The sequence below is a fragment of the Phragmites australis genome, chromosome 11, assembly GCF_958298935.1.
Source record: "Phragmites australis chromosome 11, lpPhrAust1.1, whole genome shotgun sequence".
NCBI classification, from domain to species: Eukaryota; Viridiplantae; Streptophyta; class Magnoliopsida; order Poales; family Poaceae; genus Phragmites; species Phragmites australis.
In genome coordinates, this window is record NC_084931.1 from 29,715,118 (window position 1) to 29,727,802 (window position 12,685).

General features: G+C 44.4%; 2 protein-coding genes across 2 annotated transcripts; both read left to right on the plus strand.

The window, feature by feature from the left end:
- The first annotated feature begins 3,939 nt into the window (after nt 1-3,939).
- On the plus strand, nt 3,940-7,938 carry LOC133884616 (jacalin-related lectin 3-like). The gene is made up of 8 exons (XM_062324090.1): nt 3,940-4,119; nt 4,271-4,849; nt 5,292-5,510; nt 5,846-6,307; nt 6,404-6,646; nt 6,724-7,068; nt 7,177-7,392; nt 7,498-7,938. Exons 2-8 carry the CDS (start codon nt 4,847-4,849, stop codon nt 7,792-7,794), a joined length of 1,785 nt encoding a protein of 594 aa, XP_062180074.1. The 5' UTR covers nt 3,940-4,119; nt 4,271-4,846; the 3' UTR covers nt 7,795-7,938.
- Nucleotides 7,939-9,935: 1,997 nt separating this feature from the next.
- Nucleotides 9,936-12,648, plus strand: LOC133885717 (thioredoxin H-type-like). The gene is made up of 3 exons (XM_062325454.1): nt 9,936-10,116; nt 12,044-12,166; nt 12,264-12,648. Exons 1-3 carry the CDS (start codon nt 10,015-10,017, stop codon nt 12,396-12,398), a joined length of 360 nt encoding a protein of 119 aa, XP_062181438.1. The 5' UTR covers nt 9,936-10,014; the 3' UTR covers nt 12,399-12,648.
- Nucleotides 12,649-12,685: the final 37 nt, after the last annotated feature.

Below are 12,685 nucleotides of genomic sequence, written 5' to 3' on the forward strand. Positions count from 1 at the left end.
ACATAATTTCTGACGGATTAAGCAAGGAACTTCACCACACGGACATCTAGTCCACACAGACACTCATCAAGACACACGCACCCAGAGTCTAGTCAAATGGGGTCATGCTTCGCATGTCCATGACCGTAGACACGGCCATTCGAATAGATTTATACTCTGTAGAGGTTGTACAACTTTACCTAAACGATATACTCAGTCTCCAACCGTAGCAAGCGGAGGAGCAAGTCATAAGACCCTCCAAACACCTTTCCTATCAGGTTTTTCTACGAGACACCCCAACCCCAGAGGCCATGCACTGAAGGCTAGCCACCTTTTTAAACCTAGACCGGTTCTAGAAACCTTCAGACAGAGGGATAGATGGGCACTTAGCCTCTCGCTACTCTCAACCTCCTAGTATTATGCCTAACTCAGTCTGGTGAGAGGAAAAGTCAAGTTCTACCCATTCAAGACGTATGGTTATATGGGAGTGGCTAAGCATGTCGAGGTAATTGACTCGATCCTTAAGTGGGCGGGTAGATATTTTCTGGCAATAAATACCATAGAGATGACCCGAGCTCTCAGGAGCATACTCATCCAAAGGACTACTCCACCTGGTCCCGCCAAACAGTTTTCATCTAGTTTTACAAATCACCCACCATATGCCACACGACATCAAGGATTTCATAACCATCACGAAATTCACAACCATCAAGGATTCATGGTATATGAGTTATCATTGATGACAGTAAATCTTAACTCTGAGGAGAGGTGTTTTAGAAACGACATCTCTGAGAGGACGTATTTAATACTAAGCATGCTAAATATCAAGATGTAATATGTCATTAATATATATAACAACATGTAATCCTAGGGTAATATGTATTTTGGGTGATATTATTCAAGACATGGCAAGCGTTTGATAGGATTAAGTATTACAAGTAGTTTGTTAAAGCGCAATACATAGCACATGCGATAATAAGTTCAGTTTTAATTGATCATGTCGGTTATTTAGAAATCATAGGTTCAGTATGATCAAGGAGTTAGGACTTTTCTTCTCCGAAGTTTTCCATGAATTCTCGGTTGAAATCAGGACCCTCCTCACTTCTAACACTTCTCGCGTAGAATTTGTGCTTTTCTGCAATTACAACTGCGATCAACTACAAGTTATACTAGAGAAGAATCAAATAACACCAAATAGAAAGTAAAATGAGCTCTAATGGATACCACAATATGATAGATGGGTTGATCTCGAATTTAGATGAATTTGGGTGAAAGAATCGTTGAAATTGGAGCCTAAATGGAGAAGGTATGACTCCCGAAAGATTAAATCTTAATTTAAATCAGAAAAATTATAAAATGATACTATTTATAGGTGGTGCCTATGGTTAAGGGCCATATGAACAGTACTAGGTGGGCTAATATGGGCTCAAATTGGGTCGGACTTTGGGCTACACAGTACTAAGCTGCATAGTACTGGGTCGCTCGTGTTTGGGCCGAGCGGCTTAGTGGACTACGGGAGTTGGGTCGCCTATGGGAGCGTGGCCTATGGGCGGCTGGGCCAGCCTGGCAGGTCGGCCGCTATTAGGTCGAACCAGGCCTGCAGGACAGGCCCAGCGGCGCGCGGGCGAGCTCAATCACGCGTGCGCGCAGGGACACGACGGAGAAGGGGGAGAGAACAATGGTAGTGAGGGATTGCGGCGGAGGTCACTGGAAGGCTCGCTGGCGATGCATTCCGTCCAGGGTTTCACGACAGGAATTTCATACCAGGGATCTTCACAACATGATAGACTCGGTGGTGGGCTCAATGTCAGCAGCTGGCGCCGAGAGCGATACTAGATATGTGGCGCGGGAAAATTGGGCAGCACCTCCCCTGTATTGGAAGGTGCCAACCTACAATGAAAAGGGGCATGAGGCCCCTAGGTATCACGGCACGATGGCCAGCCACACACACGGAGCACTAGCACGTCGGCGATGAGCAAAAGAATGGCGGCGGAAGACAAACACATGGCGGCATGGGGCAACCAGCCAAGAGAGTGCACGGGATTGACAAAACACGCTAAGGGATCCAGGGAGGCTCACCATGCTCGGAGACGACGAGAATGGGATGGTGTCCGATGGAGTGATGACGAGGCACGACGGCGGTGAATAGGGAAAAGGGGGGAGGAGAGAGGTTGGGTCTAGGCTATTTATAGAGGGGAAGGGGCGCACAGAGAGGCGGCGAGCTCGCTAGCGTCATGCGGACGTCGACGGACTGCGCAGCAGCGAGGCGGTGGGCGGCGCCCATCACGTTTCCCATAGCGTGGGCACTCTGCGCCATCCACGCGCGGGAGGGACACGAAAGTCACACAGTACGGGCGGAGAGAGAGCGAGAGAGAAAGGAGAGAGCGGGAGAAGCGGAGGCCAGTCGGGATATTTCCCGGAGACGGGAAAACGGCGACCGGCGTGCAGTGAGGTGGAGGAGGGAGGAGAAAGGAGAGGACGCGCAGGCACGCGTCGGATGGTTGACACGCGGACGACCGAGGTGCGTGGGGGTGCGGGTGAGGGAACGGGGCGTAACTAGGTCGGACGTGCGCGTGTGTGGGAAAGAAATGGCCGGTTGGACTGGACAGCTGGGCCGCGCTAGGGAGAAGAGAGAGAAAAAGGATTTGACCTGGGAAGAAAATGGAAAAAAGAAAAGGAGAGGAAATTTTGGGATAAATTCAAATGGGGCATTTGAATTTGGATTCGATTTTGGATTATGATCAACTCCATTTGGAATATTTGATCTTTAATTTATATTTCTAAGGTGATTTGAATCAAATAATTTGAACTTGAATTGAATTTGAGCTGAATAGAATCTAAGAGTAGATTTAAAATTGAGAGACATTCAATTTCAAATCTCCATACAAAGAGCCATAAAAATCTCAAACCAATGTGTATGAACCAATTCAATACAGGGACTATCTTGAATTTGATACTAGTGCATTTTAGAACACCTATTCAACTTAGTACCTTTAATATATATATATATATATATATATATATATATATATATATATATATATATATACACACACACACATAATATATATGTATGTGAATGTATACATATTAGTATATATATACCTTCATATACCTATTTTTTAATATTAGTTAGCCTAATTAATCATAAACTTTTTTAATTTGGAGTGAAATTTATAACTAATTATCATGTTTAAACTCAGGATGTTACAGCCAAGCATCGGGGCTTCCTGCGGCGTCGACGACGGGGTGCGCAGTGCGACATAGGCGTGGGCATAGGTGCTTGTACAGTGAGCAGAGGTCGTGTAAGGGGCAGCGGCGGCAGTGAGCCGAGGAGTAGGTGCGGGGATCCGAGAGGAAGTGAGCGGGAAGGAGGTGGTGTTGATTGTGGAGGGAGCGAGCAGGGAGGAGGCGGTGTTGCTTGGGGAGGGGATCAGGGGAGAGGAGACTGAGACAGTTATGGAGATGGGGGGGAAGAAGGGAGGGCGAGTGCGACGTGTCAAGATGGAGCGAAGGAATCATCTGTTAGAGTAAAGAAAATAGATGATAAATATTCTATTTAATATTAAAAATATTACGTATTTTTTAAGTAATAAAGATATAAGTGTAATACTGCAAACTTCTCCACGTTAGTTCAGCAGCTGGCTAGATGTTGAGGAGGGATTCTTCAGAATTCGATTCCGGCATCATGACCTCCAGCGCCGTGCAAGTGCAAACCAATCATCCGTGGCCTCGCCCAGCAGCGAACGGGGTGCGGCCGACGGCGCCCGCTCGACGTATCCGTATCCGTATCGGATGATTGGTAAAGTCTATTCCGATGATCCGATCCCGATACGTTGTTAGCTGGCGCCACATGCGGCGAATCCGCTCGCCCAGCAGCGAACGGGGAGTCGGGGAGCGGCCGACGGCGCCCGCTCGATGCACGCCAATGGTGCCTGCTGACTAGTGAGGTGACGAAGGGACCTCCCCCGATTCTGCCACACCGACCGTCGCTCTTCGCCGCGACTCCCCAGCGCGCACAAGCCAAGCGGCCTCCAATTCATATAGGTGCGGCAAGAAAAAAAAGAGCCCACCAAATTGGTTTTCGCGTGGGAGGCGTTCGGGGCCAAGCAGGCATCGAACTCCTCGCCGCTTCGAAAGGTTAAAGCAAGCCAAGTGCGCATGCCAGATTGGTAACTGGTTGTGCGTTTGTTTCCTCTCTATCTTTCTCTTCAGATTGATGCCATTGCCATATGCTGCTGCAGGGGTTCATGACATTACTTTCCTGTTTTTCATTTGATTTGTTTCTCAGTGCGGCGCCTGGTGGAAAAGAAATCAAGAGCGTGGTGGAGCACAAGCAAGCAATCCCCATCTCAAAGTCGGAATCAAGAACCCTGAAACTTATTTTCTGCTAGGTGATCTCCACCCACACACACAACACGCAGAATAACGAGTGAAAAAACATTCTGCTATTGCAGAACTGATATCTTAAAATATGTCGCTTCTTTAATTTTGCATCGCTAATGCAGGGAATCATGCAAAGTCGGCGAGGCAAGGGACCGAATATCAGGAAAATGCGAGTACGAGAGGCTGGAAAAGGATTGATCGCGTCATGTTTCCTTTGTGTGTGAATTGGCTCCAGCAGGTCAGAGAATCGAGTTCCTTTGGTTGCTTTCAGGACTCCTAAACCGTTAACGCGGCTGCCTGCTTGTGGCCAGTGGCTGGTTTGGCCTTGGCATCCTTTGTTCTGGTCATCCTATAAATTGGCAGGTGGGTGTTTCTTGTTGCCTTATTAAGCCCACAACGAAGTGGCTGGCTGGTACTAGTAGGAGGAATAAGCTCAGTTCTCTGTCTGTTTAAGTGTTTGAGCCTATTTGCGCCACGAAAAATGGTACATTCTTTTGTTTCTTCGTGAGCTTGTGTGTGCATATTTTTGTGTTTGTTTTCCTAAACATATGTGCGTCAACAATGGCATAATGATTAATGAACTTCTAGGCATGCATAGAACCTTCAGAAATGCCATCCTAGAATTTGGCTGAATAGTTGGGATCATAGCACATCACAAAACATGTGATGTTTTCATTTGCCAATTTTGGAATTGGAAAATTTTGGACCCTTTGAATTTCTTGGAAATCTTGGAATCTGGAACGGGGTTCGCATCCATTGCAACTTCGTCCTTCCCTGGAAAGCTTGCTAACTGAATGTCATAACGGTACTTGATTTCACTAACGACGAAATGAAAACACAGTATTTTATTGATATATCTTATAGTTTTTGGAATTCAAATTCTGTTATCGTGCTCTACCAAAAAGTTTGTAATTTATGTCTAGCAGAGCATCAAAAGCATTAATGGGAAGAGCCCCATAGTGATTGGGCCTTGGGGAGGGACAGGAGGATACCCTTGGGATGACGGTGTATACTCGACAATACGCCAGATCGTGATCACCCATGGTGCAGCTATTGACTCAATAAGGATCGAGTATGATCTGAAAGGAAGATCAGTTTGGTCAGAGACACACGGGGGCACTGATGGAGGCTCTGAAACAGATAAGGTCTAGTTTACCATATCTTTACTGAAGTTTGCAGTTTTCTAGCATGATTGCAAAATTACCCTATTTGGACAAGCTGCAATGAACATCTCTGTGATTGTTAGTATTGATGCTTACAAGTATGAACATCTGTATACAGTTCTGAATACTGATGAGGTTTGAAGATACTTGCCATTTTGTTAATCTGGTTTGTGGAAGCTGCACTGAATTTATACTTGACAAGCCTAATTTGATCGTTATTCTAGCGACAAGTGCTTCTGTATTGATGCGGAAGTTCAGAACTTCAAATCAATTTTCATGTTCGTTGAACTAAATTTTTTATACATTGTAATCGGCAGGTGAAGCTAGATTTTCCTGACGAAATCCTTATATCTGTAAGTGGCTACTACGGATCAATCTGCGGGACTCCGGTCATCATAAGATCGCTGACATTTCAGAGCAACCGTTCAAAGTATGGGCCTTTCGGCACTGAAGATGGGACGCCTTTCTCACTTCCAGTGAGCAGTGGCAAGATTATTGGATTTCATGGACGGTCTGGGTCATATCTCAACTCAATAGGCTTTTATCTGAAGCAAGTGCATGTTCCAAATCCATTGAATTCACCAGCCTCACCTGGAAGCCTCCCAAACGCATATAGTAGAAATGGTTATGGCTTCACTGAGGGTGGTCCTGGACATGACAACATGGTCCTCGCTGTGCGAGATAGAGGCGACAGCTACGCTGTTTATGCTAGCAATCACCCCAAGCAGTATTACACAAATCCGTCCCCGGATTATAATGATGGAGCTCTCTGGAATAAGGTGTGACAAACTAGACTACCACATTTGCATTCTCATGCCCATTCACTGTCTTTCTGATAATTGTACAACCTTTAAATTCTGAACTTTGCCTTGCAGATGGTTTCTTTCCCTAGTTACTACGGAGAGAAAGGAGCTGCAGCTGTGAGAAGCCCTCAGACTTATGGTCCCTGGGGTGGAAGTGGTGGCACCATCTTTGATGATGGCGTATACACCGGTGTGTGGCAGATCAATTTGACCCGCGCAGTGGGAATTTCTTCTATGAAGGTTCTGTATGATCGAAATGGGCAGGCAGTATGGGGTAACAAGCACGGATTCAGTGGAGGTGTTTCACCTGACAGGGTAATGTGATTGCAGTATCAGTTCTTTGCTGAACGGTAACATTTAGGCTTGGATGATCCGAAACTCTTGTTTTGCAGATAGTATTCGATTTCCCGTCCGAGGTGTTGACTCATATAACTGGGTACTACGATTCGGCAATAATCATGGGCCCAACCGTTGTTAGATCGCTCATGTTCCACACGAACAAGCGGACATACGGACCATATGGGGATGAGTACGGCACATACTTCTCCACAAGTTTTACCAATGGGAGGATAGTAGGATTTCATGGCAGGGAGGGTTGGTACATCGATGGCATTGGAGTTCATGTCCAGGAAGGCAAGGTGGCACCACAGAGATTTATTAGCAGAACAAGGACCACGACGAGTCCATCTTTGCTTTACCACATGCCTGCCCAAGCGCAAAGTGACTCGGACGATGAGGTAACTGAAATTCTTATCTGGATCTTTTACAGAAGCATAGAAAGCCATTGCCACATACCATAGCTAGCTAACAGTTCTAATTAAGGATGCATTCAAATCGTTCTGCAGGTTGCTTATGGCGTGGTGAAAGAACCGGTCCCAATGGGGCCAGGGCCGTGGGGCGGGGAGGGAGGCCGGCCATGGGACGATGGCGTTTACACCGGGGTGAAACAGATCTACATCATGAGAGGCGCGTTCATCGGGTCGATACAGATCGAGTACGACAGGGGTGGCCACTCCATCTGGTCTGCAAGGCACGGGAACAGTGGCCACATAACCCACAGGGTGAGTGCAGAATCCAAGACATGCCATCAGTGCTCGCTGAGAACACATGGGCCATGTTTCTTCAGTAGCATGCATGACGTCCTTGTTCTCTGAATGCGTTTGCAGGTTAAGCTGGACTACCCCCACGAGGTGCTCACATGCGTGTACGGCTACTACAACAGCAGGAGGGAGGAAGGGTCCCGGGTCCTGAGGTCGCTCACGTTCATCACCAACCGGGGCAAGTACGGGCCGTTCGGCGACGAGGCCGGCGCCTACTTCTCGTCGGCGACGACGGAGGGGAAGGTGGTCGGGTTCCACGGCCGGAGCGGGCAGCACCTGGACGCCATCGGCGTGCACATGCAGCACTGGCTCGGGGACAGGAGGCCTGCCCCCAAATACGTGCTGTCCAAGTACCTCTTCTGATCGGGCTGGTCAATTTACATGTAGTTTCGGTTGCACGAGATTTGGTTTTGGGCTTAGTTTGGAGGCAGCATACTGTCTGCATTTGAGTTCATTCCCTGTATTCAGGCGTACGTACTGAATGCTAATTTAGTAATTCTTACATAATTCTGTCATAGTTTCATCATTTTTGTTAGTGAAATACAGTAGGGAAACCCCGATTGTGAAGAAGCCCGAACGCTACGTGCTCTGACCAATTGCGCTAGGCGTAGCTTCTACTGGTTTCGTCATTCGTCGTTCAAATTATTGATTATCATGGAAAATTGTAACATTCTCAGTATTGTGTGATCAAAGATTTTTCGATGGTGGGACAGTGGACCCAATCAACATTCGGAGGCGTATACGGAATGGACTGAGATCAATGAATCACCGTAGTAACACTGCAGCAATGCAGTGAACAACTGTAGCACTGCTGTAGCAATAAATCTCGATCATCCTCCCTATCCAACAGCTCGTGGAAGAGGCTCGCGGAAGAGTTAAAGCCATAGATAACTTTTCTCTATAAAGATAAAGGTAGAGGATCTAAGTTCATACGGAATTTACTATGTTACGTTTTTTTAATCGTGGTTAATTTCGACACTATGAGCGTGCAAGTTTGGAGGCAGCATATTGTCTGCATTTGAGTTCATTCCCTGTATTCAGGCGTATGTATTGAATGCTAAGTTAGTAATTCTTACATAATTCTACCATAGTTTCATCATTTTTGTTAGTGAAATACAGTAGGGAAACCCCGATTGTGAAGAAGCTCGAACGCTACGTGCTCTGACTAATTGCGCTAGGTGTAGCTTCTACTGGTTTCGTCATTCGTCATTCAAATTATTGATTATCATGTGAAATTATAACATTCTCAGTATTGCGTGATCAAAGATTTTTCGATGGTGGGATAGTGGACCCAATCAACATTTGGAGGTGTAAACGGAATGGAATGAGATCAATGAATCACCGTAGTAAATACTGTAGCAATGCAGTGAACACTGTAGTGCTGCTGTACCAATAAATCTCGATCGTCCTCCCCATCCAACAGCTCGCGGAAGAGGCTCGCAGAAGAGTTAAAGCCATAGATAACTTTTCTCTATAAAGGTAAAGGTAGAGGATCTAAGTCCATACGGAATTTACTATGTTACGTTTTTTTAATCATGGTTAATTTCGACACTGTGAGCGTGCAAGTTTGGTTTTTTTAATCGTGGTTAATTTCGACACTGTAAGCGTGCAAGTTTGGAGGTAGCATACTGTTTGCATTTGAGTTCATTCCCTGTATTCAGGCGTACGTATTGAATGCTAAGTTAGTAATTCTTACATAATTTTGCCATAGTTTCATCATTTTTGTTAGTGAAATACAGTAGGGAAACCCGATTGTGAAGAAGCTCGAACGCTACGTGCTCTGACCAATTGCGCTAGGCGTAGCTTCTACTGGTCTCGTCATTCGTCGTTCAAATTATCGATTATCATGAAAAATTGTAGCATTCTCAGTATTGTGTGATCAAAGATTTTCTGATGGTGGGATAGTGGACCCCATCAACATTTGGAGACGTATACGGAATGGACTGAGATCAATGAATCACTGTAGTAACACTGTAGCAGTGCAGTGAACCATTGTAGCACTGCTGTAGCAATAAATCTCGGTCATCCTCCCCATCCAACAGCTCGTCTCTGCTCGCGGAAGAGGCTCGCGGAAGAGTTAAAGCCATAGATAACTTTTCTCCATAAAGGTAAAGGTAGAGGATCTAAGTTTATACGGAATTTACTATGTTACGTTTTTTTAATCATGGTTAATTTTGACACTGTAAGTGTGCAAGGTGACAAAAACCAGCAGCTATGAGAATGAGAAATCAGAAATGTCAATGAGGGTGTACGTAATAAGCGTGAGCAGATCGAAGGCGACGAACGGTGTGACGTTGCCACAGGCTCACAGCCAGCGCCACTCGCATCCAGATGGTTGCCGCGTGGCGTGAACACACCCATCCAACCGTTCGTTACCGATCGGACAGCAGAGAAGCTCTACCGACCGTTGACTAGAGCTCTGAGCCCCTGATCGTAATTTCCTCCGGGCATAAGGGCATCTTCGTAATGTGATCCCATAGGATATAGAATTCGATTGGTGGCGAGCCGGGGAGAGGAGAGAGAGAGAGAGACTGCGTCCAGTGTCTACTCTCGTGAGAAGCGGTAGGAGTGCGCGAGACAGAGATGGCGGCGTCGGCGGCTGCGGCGGAGGGGTCGGTGATCGCGATCCACAGCCTGGACGAGTGGAGCATCCAGATCGAGGAGGCCAACAGCGCCAAGAAGCTGGTATTCATTTATTCTCTTTTTGTTCGTCTTGCCTTTCCTTTATGTTGTTGCAAGGCAGCAAGATCAGTCCAGACCTAGGTTTCATCTAAGAATCCGCAAGATATGAAGTGTATTTCCTCTGTTTTTTTGTGTCAATTATTGTATAATTATTTTGATCTGGTTGGTGTGATTGCGGTTTACCGGGGCTATTATCCCCCTCCACTGAGCGGGCACCTGGCCACCTGGTGCCGAGTTTGTGCTTAATCAAGTTGGAGTTTCTGTTTATTTTGGATGATTCAGGGAGCAGTTTAGCTGTTTAGGGGTTTTTTTAAAGCCACCATATGAGCGGTTATATTAGAAATAGTGACAGAGTGGTATCAAGGATGCCTACATTTAAGATGTTCAGGGTTTTCGTTCCCCCATTTTATTTTGGTGTTAGGGATCTACTACTTTATACCATATGAGGGTTTATCGAAGGAAAACCTGTGCCTTTTTATTTAAATCATGGGTTATCATTTCTGAAGATTTTCTAATGTTAACTTTGATAGTTCCGGTTGGTGGAAAATGTGATGACAGCAGATATGAGAATTGGCTGCAGCGGAAACTTATCTTTTGTGAGATGTTGCCCTTTTGTTTCACATCAATGTCAATTTGTTGGTTTTTTTAATGAAAAGTGAATAGTGCTGCATTGATGGTTGATCTCAGCTTCCGAGTAATCATGCATGTTTTGTAAATGAATATTCTGTTAGTATTTTATAACACGGTTGCTTGGCAGATGGATAGCTCTTTTTACAACTGCTGTAACGTTATTTTTAGAATGAATTGCACAATCTATAACTATTGTGTCATTTGTAACACAAAACTACAATTATTATATCTAGTAACACAAAACTACAATTATTATATCTAGTAACACAGAACTACAAGTTTTATACACTAATTTCACACATAATCCGATTTAAGTTACTTTGCCGTCAAAATTCACTGTTTGCCGTCATTGTTCGCCGATACAAAATCAGTGGTCTTCTGATTCTCCAAAAAATTTAGAACTTTTTTACGTGTTTCATAATCCATGTGCAATCTATTTTAATTGGATTCATACAAAAGGCCGATGTAGAATTTAAACTAAAATTATCTAAAAAGGCTACTTTTATAATTTATCATTGCATATAAATAGAGCATTACAAAGTAACTCACTTTTTCACTATATAACCTAGGGCTAAAAATAATTTAGAAATTAGTCCATCATATAAGAAGAATATTAAAATGGATTGCAAATGGATTATGGAACACGTGCAAAAGTTCTAGATTTTTTTTTGGAACAGAAGACTACTGATTTTTTATCAGTGAAGTGAATTTCGGTGGCAAAGATAACGGAAATCAGCTTATGTGTGAAATTGGTGTACAAAACTTATAGTTTTGTGTTATTAGACACAATAATTATTGTTTTGTGTTACAATAGCACAATCGTTGTTGTTTTGTGAATCCACTCTTATTTTTATGTGCAGTGTTGCCCCACAAGTTCGGATTGGTATTTTATTGTTTTGACGGAGAATACTTTTGCCGCTTCCTTTTAACTTGAGAAAGCATGCTCTTCTAATCATCCCTTATTTCGTAATGCTGAAATTCTGCCCGGTTTGAATTGTTTATACTCATATCAGAGTGTGTTCAAGTTTGTATACTAAAACGGACCACGTTAAGTAACTAGAGCGCTAAACTATGATATCATTTGTCATACTTGTGCGCTATTGAAGTAATAATGCGGTCATTTTGGTAGTTTTTAACTTTGTGACAGACTTCCAATCCAGAGATTGTTGAGTCATCTCAATTTGAAACACGTGATCTGATATGCTTATTTTGAGTTGTTGAGTATCGACAGATTTATGAAGTCATGTTTCATCTACTTTGGATGAATGCATAATAGATAATACGGTTTTCCTCATGACAGGTGGTGATTGACTTTACCGCGTCGTGGTGCGGACCATGCCGCATCATGGCTCCAATCTTTGCTGATATGGCCAAGAAGTACCCAAATGTTGTTTTCCTGAAGGTTGATGTTGATGAAATTAAGGTTGTAGAACTTCTCACACTATTTGCAAAGTATCGTAATGCAAAATACCTGTTATTTTCGTCCTCTGCTTTCCTAACGAGATTGATTTATTAAGCAGACTATTGCTGAGCAATTCAGTGTTGAGGCCATGCCGACCTTCCTTTTCATGAAGGAGGGCGACGTTAAGGATAGGGTTGTTGGCGCAATGAAGGAAGAGCTGCCAAAGAGGCTTCAGCTACTGATGGCCCAGTAGACCTGTGATGTTATAATGAAGTAGTATTTGCCTAAATAAGGGGACCCTTCAACTCTGAGAGCACCAGTGCCACTATGATGGTACTTGATGTGTGGCGTTAACTTCCGTCTTCTGCTACGTAGTTCCTCGATACTGATGGGTAATGGCATAACGCCTTGCTTGATCTAAGCTTGTGTTTTGCATGTTATGGTTTTTCTTTCAGCTGAGATGCTAGAATGGTGAATCAATGATCTTGGAAGTTGTTTTACTATCATAGTTGTCATATGTTTATTTGGCTTTCATCCGAC

Bases quoted from the DNA above. Each gene is read 5' to 3' on its own strand.
- LOC133885717 (XM_062325454.1), top strand. From the start codon at position 10,015: ATGGCGGCGTCGGCGGCTGCGGCGGAGGGGTCGGTGATCGCGATCCAC. The intron at 10,117-12,043 runs GTATTCATTTAT...TCCTCATGACAG, and splicing joins CCAACAGCGCCAAGAAGCTG to GTGGTGATTGACTTTACCGC. The intron at 12,167-12,263 runs GTTGTAGAACTT...TTTATTAAGCAG, and splicing joins TTGATGTTGATGAAATTAAG to ACTATTGCTGAGCAATTCAG.
- LOC133884616 (XM_062324090.1), top strand. The intron at 5,511-5,845 runs GTCTAGTTTACC...TGTAATCGGCAG, and splicing joins GAGGCTCTGAAACAGATAAG to GTGAAGCTAGATTTTCCTGA. The intron at 6,647-6,723 runs GTAATGTGATTG...CTTGTTTTGCAG, and splicing joins GAGGTGTTTCACCTGACAGG to ATAGTATTCGATTTCCCGTC.